Below are 15626 nucleotides of genomic sequence, written 5' to 3' on the forward strand. Positions count from 1 at the left end.
AAACCGTGCTCCGCAAACAGCGCTGCAGCTACTGCTATGAAGAAACCGGCCAGCGCCTCCTCCAGCCCACCCGCCCACGCACTTTTTCTCAAGGCCGCAATCTGGCAAACGCACAATTCTCCACAAAGATGGCGGTGCGGGCGGGGCGCGGCAAACTCCCCTGTGAACACCCTTCTCCCCCCCGCGTACAGAGACTGAGGGGGCGGTGCCGCGGCCCCTCTCTAGCTACCTGGAGGCCCACTCTATGATCAGGGCGCTCGGAAAGAGGGCGTGGCGTGCGGCGGCCAGCGCGGCCGTTGACGAGGCAGGCTAGGTACGAGGCAAACGGGGCGGGGCCAGGAGGGCGGGCGGTGGAAGAGGCGGGGGCCGGGAGCCCAGACTGGCAGTTAGCAGCGACTCCCCTTTGTGTCTGGGCTGGCAACGGGGCGCGAGCAGGAGCCAGCCGGGGCTGGGAGGCGACGCGTGTGAATCCCCCGCACCTCTCCTGGCCGAGCCCGTCTGTGGAGGGCGAGGGCAGGGAGCAGGAGCTGCCGCGCGGGGGAGTCAGCCTGTGGGAAGGCGCCGGGCTCCGCGCCCGCCCCGGGGGCACCCCGCAGCCCGGGACCGCCGGCGGAAGCCCCGGGACGCCCCTCGCGGGGTCTCTCTAGGCGGAGCAGCGCTGCCCGCCGACGGCGGGGGAAGGGGCGAGGAGGAGACGGGAGAGGGGCCTCTGTCGCTCTCCCGGCCGGCGGCGAGCAGGAACTGGAGCCTGAGCCATTGCTCAGCTGGAGGCACCCGGGCGGGCGCCCTCCCTTCGGAGGGGCGAGGGCTGCGCTCGAGTCCTGGGCGGCTGAAGAGCCCAGATGGGCCAAGGCGCTGCCTGTCCGTGGAAGTGACTGAGGGCGCCTCTCCTCGTTACCAGACACGGAAGAGGGCGAAGGCAGACCGAGACCGTCCGCGGGATGGGAGGCGTCTCTGGCCCCCGTCTTCTTCAGAGCTTGTTCCGCGTAGCCAGGGCCGAGTAAGGAGGCTCCAGAGGTGACCGTTGCTGTCGATTCCCCCTCACCCCTGGATATGTTTCATGCCAAACCTGGATGCTTCTTTGATATCGTGAAGTTGCGTGGGAAATAGTCTGGGTTTCCGGTGTGACCGCAAGAGTAGCTGCTCACCTAGGGGAAGGGAAATGCACCTTGGTTTGGAGACAAAACCTCCCTTTTCTGTGGTCGTTAGAAAGAAGAGGAGCCAAGTCCCGAGGCATGAAGACAGATACGTGTAATGGAGTAAGACCTCAGACAGCTCCTGTCATCTGCCGTTTGCCCTTCCAGACTGGATTGTGATCCAAGAGAGTTTTAAGATTGTTTAGAAAAGGGAGGAAATTCCTCCTTTCGGTATTTTTTTCCCCCTTCTGCCTCCTTCTTTGGCTTCCTCAGGTATGAGTGCCTCTCTGCAGCACCTTTTGCGGGTGCTCTTGCTCTCCAGTGCCACCCTGCTGCTCAGCACTGCGGCTGGTAAGTAGCCACCGGGTGTAATATACTTGCCATTTTGGCAGAGGAAAGGGGGTGGGGTCCGGCAGTATTTCAGTATATCTGTGACCCATTAAACAGTAGTATGTGTGTCTCAGTGAAGTGTGATAATGGTTTTAAGTGAGGACCATATTTGAGACCATATTTTTAAGTGAGGACCATATATGAGAATAAAACATGCTTTTTGTATAAAGGAACCCAGTCTGCAGCTGAGGTTTATTTTCTCTTGGTCTGTTCATGCTGGTTAATGGCTTGTTCTCTCTCTCTCTCCTTTTTTTTTTTTTTTTAAAAAAAAAGGATAATTTGGGGTGGTGTTTTTTTTTTCCTATGAAATGTTTAACATCTTTGTGAGGTAATGCCAGAATTTTTAAAATACAATTTAATCACAAGAAAGAGCTATGTCTGCTTGCTAATGGGGTCTTTGGGCACAGCCATTTTTTATTTTACTAACATCGATGCTATTAGGGGCAATATAACTACAACATTTGATGCATCTTTTAGGGAAAATTGACTTATTAATAATGCATATTTCTTGGAGCTTGAAACAGAAATGATTTTTTTCACAATTATGTTATTTATAGAATAGTAAAATAAGATGGTGATGAGGAATACTGCAAGATCTGAGTATACATAATGTTAAAGGTTTCATTTTCCTACAGTAAATCTAATATTTTTGAAAAAAATGCTCTATTTTAAATTTTTTGAAGCTCAGTGTTAGATGCACAGAACAATTTGCCATGAGATTGGAACAGTATATAGCCCTTGCATTCATTGGCTTTTGGTCATTGTGACAGATTAGCATGAGGGACTCTCTGAAGTGCTACCCAGGTTTATTAGGTGCTAATAGTTATTCCTCCGTTCTATATACTTTTAATGGTTTTTGGAAGATTCATAGTACCTTGGTATCTTTCTTTCCACTCAGAAACTAGTGTAGAATGCTCAATCTTCCCAGCATTCTTTTTATAATCTACTGTGATCCTCAGATATAGGATAATAGAGAAATGTGCAGTTTCTTGTGAAGATGGCATAAGAAGATTGGTAGTTTGTCACATCCTTTTTTTTTTGTTTGTTTTTTTAAATTAATTAATTTTTTTTAAATGCATTTTGGTCAGTGTTCAAAATAGTCTCTTTGCTAGTAGAATAATACTGTGAATTAGACGTGTTTGGTCAGTTTCTCCATTGCTTTACTAAGAATGGATAGTCTTCCATTTTATAAAAGGCTTTCTTGGGGAAATATTGAACTGAAATCATTGATATGGAGCACTTTCCTGCATCAGCCTGACTTTTGCCTGTCCTTGACATTTTAGATCCATATCTACCGGGGTTTTCTGTGATAGCTTGGTAAGAGGATTTCTTTGAAGAATAAACCTTTCAAGGTCAAAAGCTTTGGGATATTTCAGAGTCATATACATTTTAATACCAATTATCTAACCTTGTCTCTTAAATGTGAAACTTAAAAAAAATAGTTCTGTTTCTCATTTAATTACTTTGTTAAATGTTTATGAGTTAATTTTTCTTTGTACTGTTGAGAGTGAAGGTTTAATAGTACTGATCTGAGCCAGGCAGGGGATGGGGCAGGTGCCTACAAGCCTACTTAGTGAGCTTCGCCAATTTTGCCTCAATTCTGACCTGTCATAATCACTGCTACTTCAGTCCTGGGTTTGTCTTGTACAGACTGATAATCATGTCACATTCTTTGGTCATCTTGTGAAATGCATGAATAGGAACTCATTTTCACATTATGGCTGTATAATACTTCTGATAATATGTACAATACAAAACTTCTGTACAGCTTAAAGTCTCGGTGACAACCATGTTGAAGAATATGCTAATGTTTTGAGATTTAGCTAATATAACCATTCTAAAGCTTGACTCTAAATTTAAACAGTGTATTTCAGAAAAGAAACCTAGGAACCCACACTATGTGAAGGTCTACCCTTATATGTATGTGAATGACCCTCTCCCCCACTTCCCTGAAACTAGGAGCTGTGCATTCACATCTGAGTGTATACTTTTGGCCCTGTGCAGCTCTGAAATCCTTCATTAATGTCCCACAATATGGCTGACCTAGTGAATGGATAAGACAATAGCAGGTGAAATGCATTGTTGATGATTGTGAAGTAAGGCACAGTGAAGGGAAAATTTTAATTTAAAACTTTATAAGGCATATGAGTAATTGAGTATCAACTTAGGAAAAATATCTAGGCATCCTTCAAGGACAGCTCAGTAAAGACCTTTGCAGCTATAGTCTAAACAAGGAAAGATCTTAAGAGCCTAAGAAATGGGGTGGAACATAAAACAATGGCATTAGAAGTCTATGGTTCACTCTTATCTGGAATACTGTATGCAGAAAAGGAGATAGGGCACTTCCTGTCCATTTAATATTTGAAGGGCTTAATTTGCTGTGGGGTAAGTCCTCGCGCGCCCCCCCCGCCCGACTTTTCATAGGTCTATATGCTCCATGATATCTTCCATTTCTTGCCCCCTCCCTTCCCCCCTGGACTTTGCAGGGTATAATATAATCACATATAGTATTCTATATGCTGACACAATTGCCCCTCCCCCTGTGATTTTTCTTTTCTGAAATGACACCTGAACCTAATAAATATGTATAACTGAAGACTCAGAATTCTTCCTGTCCAGTCACAGTGACGAAATCTGCCACCTTCCTGTATAAAATCTCTACAGATCTTAAGTGTCCAGTATTCTTCTATTAAACTTGTATAGCCCTCCCTCTAAAAAGTAATGCTACTGTGAGGAGAAAAAGTCTCAACCAAGTGTTGATCAAGCTTTTAAAGATGACCTATGAAGGGAAGGGAAAAATTGGGCTTATGCCACTTTTATTTAGTTTTATTTTGTATAAAGAAGGCTTGACATTCTTCCTCGCACTTCTTTTCTTTAGAAATATCAATCATATTGAATCTTCCCCTTTTTTTGTTGGAGGACTTTTTGGATGACTCTTATATCCTGGGACCGTAATTGAAGAGGAATGGGTATTGAATACTTGAGAACTTTTCTTGTGTGGCTTTTGTTAAAGCTTTTGTTTTGTTTTTGATAACATTTATTTAATAGTCTGAATAAAAATCACTTCCCCTCTAAATCAATCAGTTTCACTACCTTGGTATCCGTGATGTATAATCCTCAAGAAATTGCACTTCAAATTTTTTTTTTCATTGCTAAAATCAGAAAATATTAGAAAAAAAATGGCTTTGTGCCTTTTTAGGACATCTTTAAGAAATCTGTTGGTCTTTATCTGCATAGTTTTGTCTCAATTATTAATATTAAAAAGCTAAAGTACTGTAAAGTAATGATTGAAGTATTTTTAAAAGCAATTAAAATAATGTTTTAAAATTTTAAAATGAACGAATTGGGGCAGTCTTGTCTTGTTCTGCTTAGAAAGTTAGCTTCCTCAGTGTTTCAAAATTTTAATCCCAAATGTGAAATTGTGAGAGGTGGGACAGATTGGCCATTAAATTCAATTTCTCTAGTGAGCAGTATTTCTGACTCATGATCTAAGATGGTGTCCTCCTGTGTGGACTATTGATCTTGTATATCAAAGTAGTTGCCTGAAATCATCTCTACTCCAGATCCCTGCTGTTTTGCCATAGATGTGCCCATTGCTAGGGCCCCATCAAATTCACAGCCGTGAAAAATGTGTCACAGACTGTGAAATCTGGTCTCCCTTCGTGAAATCTGGTCTTTTGTATGCTTTTACCCTAAACTATAAGTGTGCATGGGGGAGACCAGTGTTTCTCAAATTGGGGGCCCTGACCCAAAAGGGGGTTGCAAGGTTATTTTAGGGGAGTCACCCTTACTTCTGTGCTGCCTTTCAGCGCTGGGTGGCTGGAGAGCAGTGGCTGTTGGCCTGGTGCCCAGCTCTGAAGGCAGCACCTCATCAGCAGCAGTGCAGAAGGAAGAGTGGAAATACCATACCATGCCATCCTTACTTCTGTGCTGCTGCTGGCGGTGGCTCTGCATTCAGAGCTGGGCTCCGGGCCAGCAGCTGCTTAGCTTTGAAGGCAGCACCGCCACCAGAAGCAGCGCAGAAGTAAGGATGGCATGGTATGGTATTGCCTCCCTTACTTCTGTGCTGCTGCCTGCAGAGCTGGGCCCATCAGTAGCTTTCACTCTCCAGCCGCCCAGCTCTGAAGGCAGTGCAGAAGTAAGTGTGGCAGTACTGCAACACCCTCTGCCTCATAATAACCTTGTGACCCCCCCCCCCAACTCCTTTCGGGTCAGGACTCCTACAACTACAACACCATGAATTTTCAGATTTAAATAGCTGGAATCACGAAATTTATGACTTTTAAAAGCCTATGACCGTGAAATTGACCAAAATGGGCTGTGAATTTGGTAGGGCTCTGCCCATTGCCTGTGGCCATTGGATCTTTCCTTTCTCATTTGAGTAGTAGTCAGGAAATCCAATTTTTGATGGTTAGAGATGGGAACTTGTTCAAAAGGAGTTAGTCTGGCAGACAGAACCACTCTACTTGCTTGAGGGATACAATTGGTACACTTGAGGGTAGGTTAGTACATAAGCCCTTCCCCCACATTAAAGTAGGTATTGATTAACTTTTCTGAGGCCTTACTCTGAATGTACCAGCCCCTCCTTTAATGGTGATTTCTGTGTGTCAGCTGTGATTTCAAAAGTCATGTTGCCAAGGCGCCAGAGAACAGAGCAGTGCTTCCTTGAGACAGTGCTTCTGTGTGAATGGCCCTGCCCTCTAGACATCCAGGGGTAACTGGGTAGCTGAGTCTCCTGCTTATTTTGATCTGATATAGGGAAAACTTCACTACTTTGCCCTGGATGAAGAGATCAGGGGAATTTAGCTGAGTTTTCCTTTTTCACTGGAGCCGAGCCTCTGCGATGTTTGCTTTTATTTTTTTGCAGAAGAGGGGTTGTCTGGCCTTGTTACTTTTTTAGCAAATATTGCCTAAAAGGGACATCAACTTAAAAAAAACTCACTGCTATTTGAATTTTTTTACATATTAACACCAATCTTTAATATAACTGAAATAGACTAGAGAAGAATATTTTTGTCAAGTTTTTTCTTTGTGCTTTTTTTTCAGCACTTTGTGCAGTCAGCTTCACTGTTTCCTCTGTAGAGTCAGGAAACCAGTACCCTTCTTATTTGTCTTTCATGCAGCAACAGGAGAGAGAACATTTTAAAATGTGATTGTGAAATCACAGAAATTAGAGGTACTCATTGAAGTGCTTCGGTTCTATACCAGGAGGCCTTGTAATTCATTCTTTAAGATTTACTAGATTTAAAGTGGATGGGTGTGCGTTAAACATGAATCCTCTTGGAAAGGTGCTAATACAATTTCCCTGGCCAGTGCAAAAGGGGCTTGTATGAATGGCTGCATAAAGAACATTGAGAACAAAATGCTTAACCTGGAATGAAAGAGAAACAACAGTTATGATGGATAATGGTTCTCAGCCTTATAGGAACACGAGCACAGCTTGTTAGCAGCTTTGACTGTCTTAGTAAGCATTTTGTCTAGTCCTCTGGATTTAGTGAAACTGATGCTCATTTTCCTTTTTCTCAGACTTAAGTCAGTTTTATTTACCTTTATAATATCAAGAAAAGGAAGAAGTCACGATAATCTGTTCTTAAAAACAAACAACCAAAAACTTGTTTAAATACAGCAGTCTCTATTGATATTTTTAGCATAAGAATTATTATACTAGAGCAGGCTACTCTATCTAGCCCAGTATTTCGTTAAGTGCAGGTGCTACTGTGAGATGCTTCAGAGGAAGGCACAAAAAAGTTATGGTTGGCTTTTCCCCTAAAACATGAGGGTTTGTTATCAGTGTCAGTGGCAACTCTGTAAAATTATGTTGAGGTTTTGGAAGTAAAATAGGATTAAAAACACTTTGTTGTATGCCTTGGTTTTGTTTAATCTTCACATTTGGCACAACAATTCTTCACAAGATATTTGAATTTTTTATAAATCTTTCAGTTAATATTACTATTCAGAGGATGTATTTTAAAAATGCTCCCCTCTTGCTCAGTTTCTGAATATTTCTTTGGGTTCTTCTAGCTAAACAACCAGTCTTGACAAACTCCAAATTTTTCTCACACACATTCTGATAACATTTTAGGCAGAGAGGCTTCTGAAATCGTAATATTAAACACTGAGTCAGTCTCTTTATTCTGGACAATCTAATTGAGCAATGCCAAGATGAGACAAATGTCAAATTCTGTCAGTTACTTCTGGTTTCTGGTGCTGCCAACATGATTCACCAGGTCAATTCCTCACAGAGTTTGGAGGCAGGCCAGGCAGCAAGTGGTATGGAGTGCCACAGAAGTGAGCAGAGTCTGGGTGCATGTGAATAAAGATGGAAGAGAGGTAGGCAGATTAAGAGGGAACTTGGAGGCATGAGGAGTTGAGCTGTGTTTGAGGGTAGAAATGTAGAGATGAGAGGGGAGTGAGGTTATGTATGGGAAGAATGTGGAGGTCTGCAACTGTGCAGGGGACCTGGGTCCTGATGGGGAGGAGCCTAGTGCCTTTGCACGAAGGGACTGCTGTACAGATACTCAACTCCCTCAGCACGGCAAAGAGCTGAGTCGGTACTGCAGTGCTCCTCATGGTGCTGCCACATGAATGTCTCAGTGCAGAGTCTGGGTACTGCGCTCCCTTTCTTCTCCCTTGTGATCCCTTCACATCTTTGCTCAGCCTCCCTGTGTCTAAAATCCCTGCCCCTTGCTTGACTGACTGCAAATATGAGCTATTGGAAAAAAACAAAATACAACACCATACTAACTGTATCTTGTCTATATAACACTACTGCAAAATTATAAAACAGTGTCTACCAAAATGATAAATGCTATTAAAACCATTTCCATTAAAAAAAAATCAAACATTTTCCTTCTGTTAACAATCATCCAGCACGATACACAACAACACAACCATTCGCTACGAATCTACACAATATGCACTTACCAACACAGACCCAATTCATTGTCATGAACAAATACAAAACATCTGTTTCTAATGACATTGAATAACAGGTTGAACATCTTGCATGGAGGTAGAGAAAGGTTGTATGTGTATTGGGACTAGGGATGTGGGTTAGGCCTTGTGGAGACAAAGAAATCATAATTGTAGGTTGCAAGGGTTGGATGAAGATTTAACTAGTTCTTTTGCAGTTTTGTTAGTGGTATATGCGCTTGAATAACCTTAACCTGGTTGTTAATGAACTTTTGGGGGCTTAACCCTTAAAATAAGATTTATTCCCTTCTCTCTAACGCACAAATCTGAATGTGATATGATCCATTCATATAAACATCAAATCTTTTTAAGAATCCTACTGAGCTTTTGGCCTGTATATTATGGCAATGAGTTCCACAGGGTGTTTTTTCATTTATCAGTTTCAGATATATTGCCTTTCAATCTCATTGAATGTTCCCTTATTCTTGTATTATGAGACTGTAAATGATAAGTAGGGGCACCTGACTTATGTATATACCCTTCAATATTTTATATTCCTCATGTCCCATCTTAGTCTTCTCTTCTCCTTAACCATTCCCAGTTTTTGCGGTCTCTTATACTGAAATCTCTTTATGTGGCTAACTTTCATGGCACATTAGTGTACCCCTTTTATTTCTGTCCCATCTTTTATCACATGGGATTATCAGAGCTCAACACACTGTTCCAGGTCAGGAGTAAACAGATTTCTATAATAGCATTATAGCGTTTTCAGTATCTTTTAATCCTATTCTTTATGTATCCTAATGTTTTTCTTATTTTTTGACTATCACTGCAAATTCAGCAGAGGTTTTCATTTAACTCTCTATGAACACAAGGATGCTTGGATTACTTTCCTGAGTGGTTATGGTTCATTTAGGATCCAACATCATTGACTATATTATATAACATGGGGTCCTGGTATTGAATGTTTAGCCACCTACTGTTAGCCTTTGTTGGTGCTTTTGTTAGTTATGGACTGATTTTATTCACAATATTATGATATTCTGCTGAGAGAGAGATTGGACAGTTTCTGCAGAGCTTCCTTAAAGAAAGTGTGCCAAAACTAGGCCAGTGTTTTTTGATAGCAGGTACCCCATTCGTGTACAAGTAGGCTTTGCTGATTGAAGAAGCCTCTTCTGCATTTCTGGGGGGTAATAGGTGCAGTATTTTTGTTTTTATTTATTTATTTATTTTTTGCTTTGCAGGCACAGATTTAGAAGCTCTTATTTAGGAGTCAGATTCAGAAGCTCTTATTTATTAGTTTTTAAGATTTTTAGCAATCTTTGCTTTTTTATTTTTTTGTGCTTCTCAGAGCTGCAGTATATTTAGACTCTAGTTGTGAAACACTTACCAAATATATCATCACATATCCAATTATTACGCTTTTTCAGTGATCTTATCTGTTCATGCAGAATCTGTACTCGAGACCAAACATTATAAATATAATTTTCCTTTAAATGTAAAACTTGTTTTGAATATATCACTGTCAAGGTTCCTTCCCCACTCTGAACTCTAGGGTACAGATGTGGGGACCTGCATGAAAGACCCCTTAAGCTTATTCTTACCAGCTTAGGTTAAAAACTTCCTCAAGGTACAAACTTTCCCTTGTCCTTGAACCCTATGCTGCTACCACCAAGCGTGTTAAACAAAGAACAGGGAAAGAGCCCACTTGAAGACGTCTTCCCTCCAAAATATCCCCCCAAGCCCTACACCCCTTTTCCTGGGGAAGGCTTGGTAAAAATCCTCACCAATTTGTACAGGTGAACACAGACCCAAATCCTTGGATCTTAAGAACAATGAAAAAAGCAATCAGGTTCTTAAAAGAAGAATTTAAATTGAAGAAAAAGTAAAAGAATCACCTCTGTAAAATCAGGATGGTAAATACCTTACAGGGTAATCAGATGCAAAACATAGAGAATCCCTCTAGGCAAAACCTTAAGTTACAAAAAGACACAAAAACAGGAATATACATTCCATTCAGCACAGCCTATTTTACCAGCCATTACACAAAAGGAAATCTAATGCATTTCTAGCTAGATTACTTACTAACTTTTTACAGGAGTTCTGAGCTGTATTCTTGATCTGTTCCCGGCAAAAGCATCAGACAGACAGATCCCCCAGCTTTGAAAGTATCTTGTCTCCTCATTGGTCATTTTGGTCAGGTGCCAGTGAGGTTACCTTAGCTTCTTAACCCTTTACAGCTGAAAGGGTTTTGCCTCTGGCCAGGAGGGATTTAAAGGTGGTTACCCTTCACTTTATGACCATCACTAAGACTCTTTTCTCCTTTTCTGTTTATTTGAAGACAAGGATGTTACTTATTCAAGGATTAATCTTCTGCTTGCCATTCTCTTATATAGCTTTTAATTTAATTTTTAGTCATTCCTCTGAGCTGGGTTTGTTACATAGTGGCAATATATTAATAATTAAATAAAACTGAAAATTGTAGCAGGCATACTTTCTTGAGGTGTGTAATCTCCTAGGTTAAATGGGTGAACCTTCAGAATATTGGAACTACCAGTGCAAAGTAAATACTCTGATAATGAGCAGTTCTTCTGTATAAAAGTAATATTTTAATTGGCAATCAGATTAAGAACAAAAACAGCTATTTAAGGAAGTTGGTATAGATACCATCACAGTGTTAGTTTCTTATGTCTGAATGTTCTTAAAGCTCTTCTCTTACATCTATATTGGAATAAAAAAAAACCTGTGGCACTGAGTTTCAAGAGCCTGGGACAGTTAACTAGGGTTTGGAGTGGGGGGTTGCATGGTTTAAAAAATAGCAGTGTAGACGTTCCAGCTTGGACTGGAGCCTGGGCTCTGAGATCCACCCCCCTCACCAGGTTTCTGGAACCTGGACTCCAGCCCAAGTTAGAACGTCTACACTGCAATTTATAGGCCTGCAGTCCGAGCCTCGCAAACCCGAGTCAGCTGTCCTGGGTCAGCTGTGGCCATGCTGTGGGTCTTTTATTGCAATGTAGACATAAATTTCCTGCTGTAATCACTTGGGCAAGAAACTGCAGCTAGAGCAGCTGCCATGATTGAAATAGATATGTATACTTCATGTCTCCTATTTCTGTTGGCAGACAAACTGAGTTATAGTACATACACTGATGGCTGGTATTGTGGGCCTGGTTTGTTTATGATATTTTAGTAGGACTTAATTAAGAAGCTAAAAACTTACTCATAATACTCTGTTCATATTGTGGTTTGTGGACTAGTACAAAAGCATCTGGGAAACTAAATGGGTGGGTAAGATCTGAAAGCAGCTTATTTCTACAGTAGTGTGAAGTAGGGGTTTGGATGCTGAAATTATTTCCAATATCCTGCCTGCTATTTTGTTGGCTTTGTATGATTTCTCTGTACAGCACATGAGGTAAAGTCCCTGACTCTGTTATGAATTCTAGATACTGTAGGGACATTTTATAATAAACATAGCTACTTTTGTGAAGTATAGCTATGACCTGTGGGTAACAGACAAGTATACTAATCTGTTACTGCTAAATTATAATTTTAATATTTGCAAATTAGACACTCACTTTATGCTGACATATTGAATCGTTAGTACCACTTTCCTTTTTTCAAATAGTTCATCTAATACATATTCATTAAATGTAAATTATTTAACTTCTCTATGCCGGATTTGGCTTTTGATGTACATCTGGCTTAACTGAAGTGTAGTTATTATACAATCACACTATTGCACCTAACAGCAATTATTTGGCTACCCTCTTTCTTACAACATCGGTCTTACCTAATTGTTTAAAATATTTACCTGTATGTTTCATAGTAAATTTACAAGAGTTAAAAAGGTAAAAATTTTTTTTGCTTCCATTGTTTCCTGTCAGAAGCTCTTGGTCCACATATTGCTAATGATGTTGTTAGAAGCTTTAATTTCCTTCATTTTAAGGGTAGGCCAGTGAAATAATGCAGCATGTTTTGCATGCAAAACAAACAAAACAAACCCTTGATTATTTTTGCAGCGCACTAAAATGAACTTTGTGCCTCACAAAAATTGTCTAGAATATGCACAGAAGAGTACGTGGTCTAAGTATGATGTGACAGCAAGAGAATTTCAGAAACTTACAGTAGAAGGATGAGGAAGGAGAATATGCAACTATTCAGTAAGGAACATCTTCATGGTTCCACAATTAAAAATTAAAATATATATATATTTTTTTCAATAAAAAGGGAGGTAGCTTGGCAAATGACTTTGAGTGGATTCCAATGGAAGAAAGCACAGAGGTATTTGTAAGAGTAGATGATGAAAGGGATGTTGTAATTGGTGTCACTCATGGAGTGGCAGGGTCCAAGGGGAATACTGTCAGGCTGTGTGATGTAGAGCCTTGACAGAAAGCACAAGAAGTTAGGACTTAGGGCAGGTCTATACTACGGCAGGGATTGACGCTCTGAGATCGATCCATCAATGGTCAATTTAGCGAGTCTTGTAAAGACCTGCCGAATTGACTGCAGATCTCTCTCCAGTCGACCCCCTGTACTCTACCCTCGACGAGACGAGTAAGGTAAATTGATCGGAGATTTTCTCACGTTGACCCACCGCGGTGTAGACCCTGCGGTAACTCGACCTAAGGTATGTTGAGTCCAGCTACATTATTCATGTAGCTGGAGTTGTGTAGTGTAGGTCTACTTTACCATGGTAGTGTAGACATAGCTTTAGTGTGTACTGCTTTAAGGAACCAGTTAAAGATTTCAAAAGGGAGCTGATATAGTCAAAATGTTGGACAAGAAAGAGGATTTTGGCAGGCATGTTTTTGGATGGATGGTAGAAAGGCTAAATTAGTCACAAAAAAAACATGAGGAGGACATGATTAGGGTATGGAAGAGTGATTGGATGTTGAGATAGGAAGGAAAGAATGGATTTTTTTAAATACTGAAGAGAAAAGAGTGAGAGAGTTTCATTGTGGTCAAATTGTGGCATGAAAGGGAGAGGGGAAAAGCTATGGTGGCACCCCCTACCTACTCCTAAAATCTAGAGAAATGAAGATGACATCTTCAGTGCTTTTTTCTTTTTATTGTTAAACTATCTGTGTACCCGTGAGAGATGAAACACTCCACTTTTATCCTTCCCTCAATCATGTCTTCCTTCCCTTAGTCACCAAACTTTTCCTTCTGTTACATTCCTGATCATCTTGCTGGTTACCACCCAAGCAGTATGCTAAAAGTGCATTGATAAAATTGTGGCGTGGAGGGGGAGGGGTTGAAGCAACATTATATTATTTTGGGAAGGAGCCTGCAAGTGGGTTAGGCTAATATTCTAACAGACAAGTTATGTGAGAAAATCTGGGATTCCAACTAACTACAGTAGACCAGCGTATGCCCCCAGGAACCCCACATGAAGGGACTGTGTGTGGGTGGAACTCTGTGTCTGGAGGGTAGAGGGAGCCGGGCCTGGGCAGGTTGTGCTTGGAGTGAAGAACAGGCAGCCCTGTGCTGAGTTGGGTGGAGCGAGAGAGGATTTATGTATTTTCCCTGCAGTACTTTTTGATTTTACCCAAAAAAAGATAATACAGCCTGGAAAAATTGCCCTTTAAGGAAGGTTGTGACACGGAGACCCATTTGTGGTTCAGTATTCTGTGTCATCAACTCTTGTCAGGCCTGACATGCTTTCTACACTAACACACAGTTGTCATATTCTATATCTGAAAAGAGTTGTGTAAGATGATATTGGAAAACCAGTAACTCACTGATAATTCTTGTGCGCTGTATGCACAGGGCAGGTACAGCGAGTTATGTGTATATGCTAGAATGGCGGTTCTCAAACTGTGGGTCAGGACCCCAAAGTGGGTCACAACCCCATTTTAATGGGTCGCCAGGGCTGGCTTAGACTTGCTAGGGGGCAAAGCTGAAGCCCAAGGGCTTCAGCTCTGAGGTTACAGGCCCCCTGTCTGAGGCTGAAGCTCTTGGGGCTTCAGCTTTGCCCCACCCCACACCTGGGGTTAGCAGAGCCTGGGCGGGCTCAGGCCTCGGTCCCCACTCCTGGGGTGCTGTAGTAATTTTTGTTGTTAGAGGGGGGTCGTGGTGCAATGATGTTTGAGAACCCCTGTGCTGGAATTATGTTCTTCAGATTTGTTTGGCAAGCAATACCTAAGCCCAGACTGCTCTAGACAAAGGAATGTGTATTTATTTGTCTGACCAGCTTGTTTGTCAGGCAGAGACAATGAAATACATTCTGTACCCCGAAAGATAATGGAGCAAATAATTAAGCAATCAATTTGCAAACATCTAGAAGATAATAAGGTGATAAGTAGTAGTCAGCATGGATTTGTCAGGAAGAAATCTTGTCAAACCAATCTGATAGCTTTCTTTGACAGGGTAACAAGCCTTGTGGATGGTGGGGAAGTGGCAGATGTGGTATATCTTGACTTTAGTAAAGCTTTTGATACTGTCTTGCATGACTGTCTCATAAACTAGGGAAATCCAACCTAGATAGAGCTACTATAAGGTGGGTGCAAAACTGGTTGGAAAACAGTTCCCAGAGAGTAGTTATCTGGTTCAGAGTCATGCTGGAAGGGCATAATAAGTGGGGTCAGTTCTGGGTCTGGTTCTGTTCAATATCTTCATCAGTTATTTAGATAATGGCTTAGAGAGTACACTTATAAAGTTTGCAGACGATACCAAGCTGGGAGGGGTTGCATGTGCTTTGGAGGATAGGATTAAAATTCAAAATGAACTGAAGAAATGGTCTGAAGTAAATAGGATGAAATTCAATAAGGACAGATGCAAAGTACTCCACTTAGGAAGGAACAATCAGTTGCACACGTACAAAATGGGAAAAGACTGCTGAGGAAGGAGTGCTGCAGAAAGGGATCTGGAGGCATAGTGGACCACAAGCTAAATATGAGTCAACAGTTGCCCCCCCCCCCCCCCAAAAAAAAAAGAAAAGAAAAGTGAACGTCCTTCTGGGATGTATTAGGAGTGTTGTAAGCAAGATACAAGAAGTAATTCTTCCGTTCTACTCCGTGCTGATTAGGCCTCAATTGGAGTATTCTGTGCATTCTGGGCACCACATTTCAGGAAAGATGTGAACAAATTGGAGAAAGTCCAGAGAAAAGCAACAAAAATGATGAAAGGCCTAGAAAACATGACCTATGAGGGAAGATTGAAAAAAGTAGGTTTCTTTAGTCTGGAGAA

The 15626-nt window shown here is 41.5% G+C and overlaps 1 protein-coding gene across 1 annotated transcript in view; it reads left to right on the plus strand.

Moving 5' to 3' along the window:
* The first annotated feature begins 337 nt into the window (after positions 1 to 337).
* BMPR2 (bone morphogenetic protein receptor type 2) overlaps positions 338 to 15626 on the plus strand; it is a 170859-nt gene continuing 155570 nt past the window's right edge. The window contains exon 1 of the mRNA XM_073306445.1: positions 338 to 1487. Coding sequence (XP_073162546.1) covers positions 1412 to 1487 — 76 coding nt within the window. The 5' untranslated portion in view covers positions 338 to 1411. The remainder of the gene's footprint in view (positions 1488 to 15626) is intronic.

The sequence above is a fragment of the Lepidochelys kempii genome, chromosome 11, assembly GCF_965140265.1.
Source record: "Lepidochelys kempii isolate rLepKem1 chromosome 11, rLepKem1.hap2, whole genome shotgun sequence".
Lineage (NCBI taxonomy): Eukaryota > Metazoa > Chordata > Testudines > Cheloniidae > Lepidochelys > Lepidochelys kempii.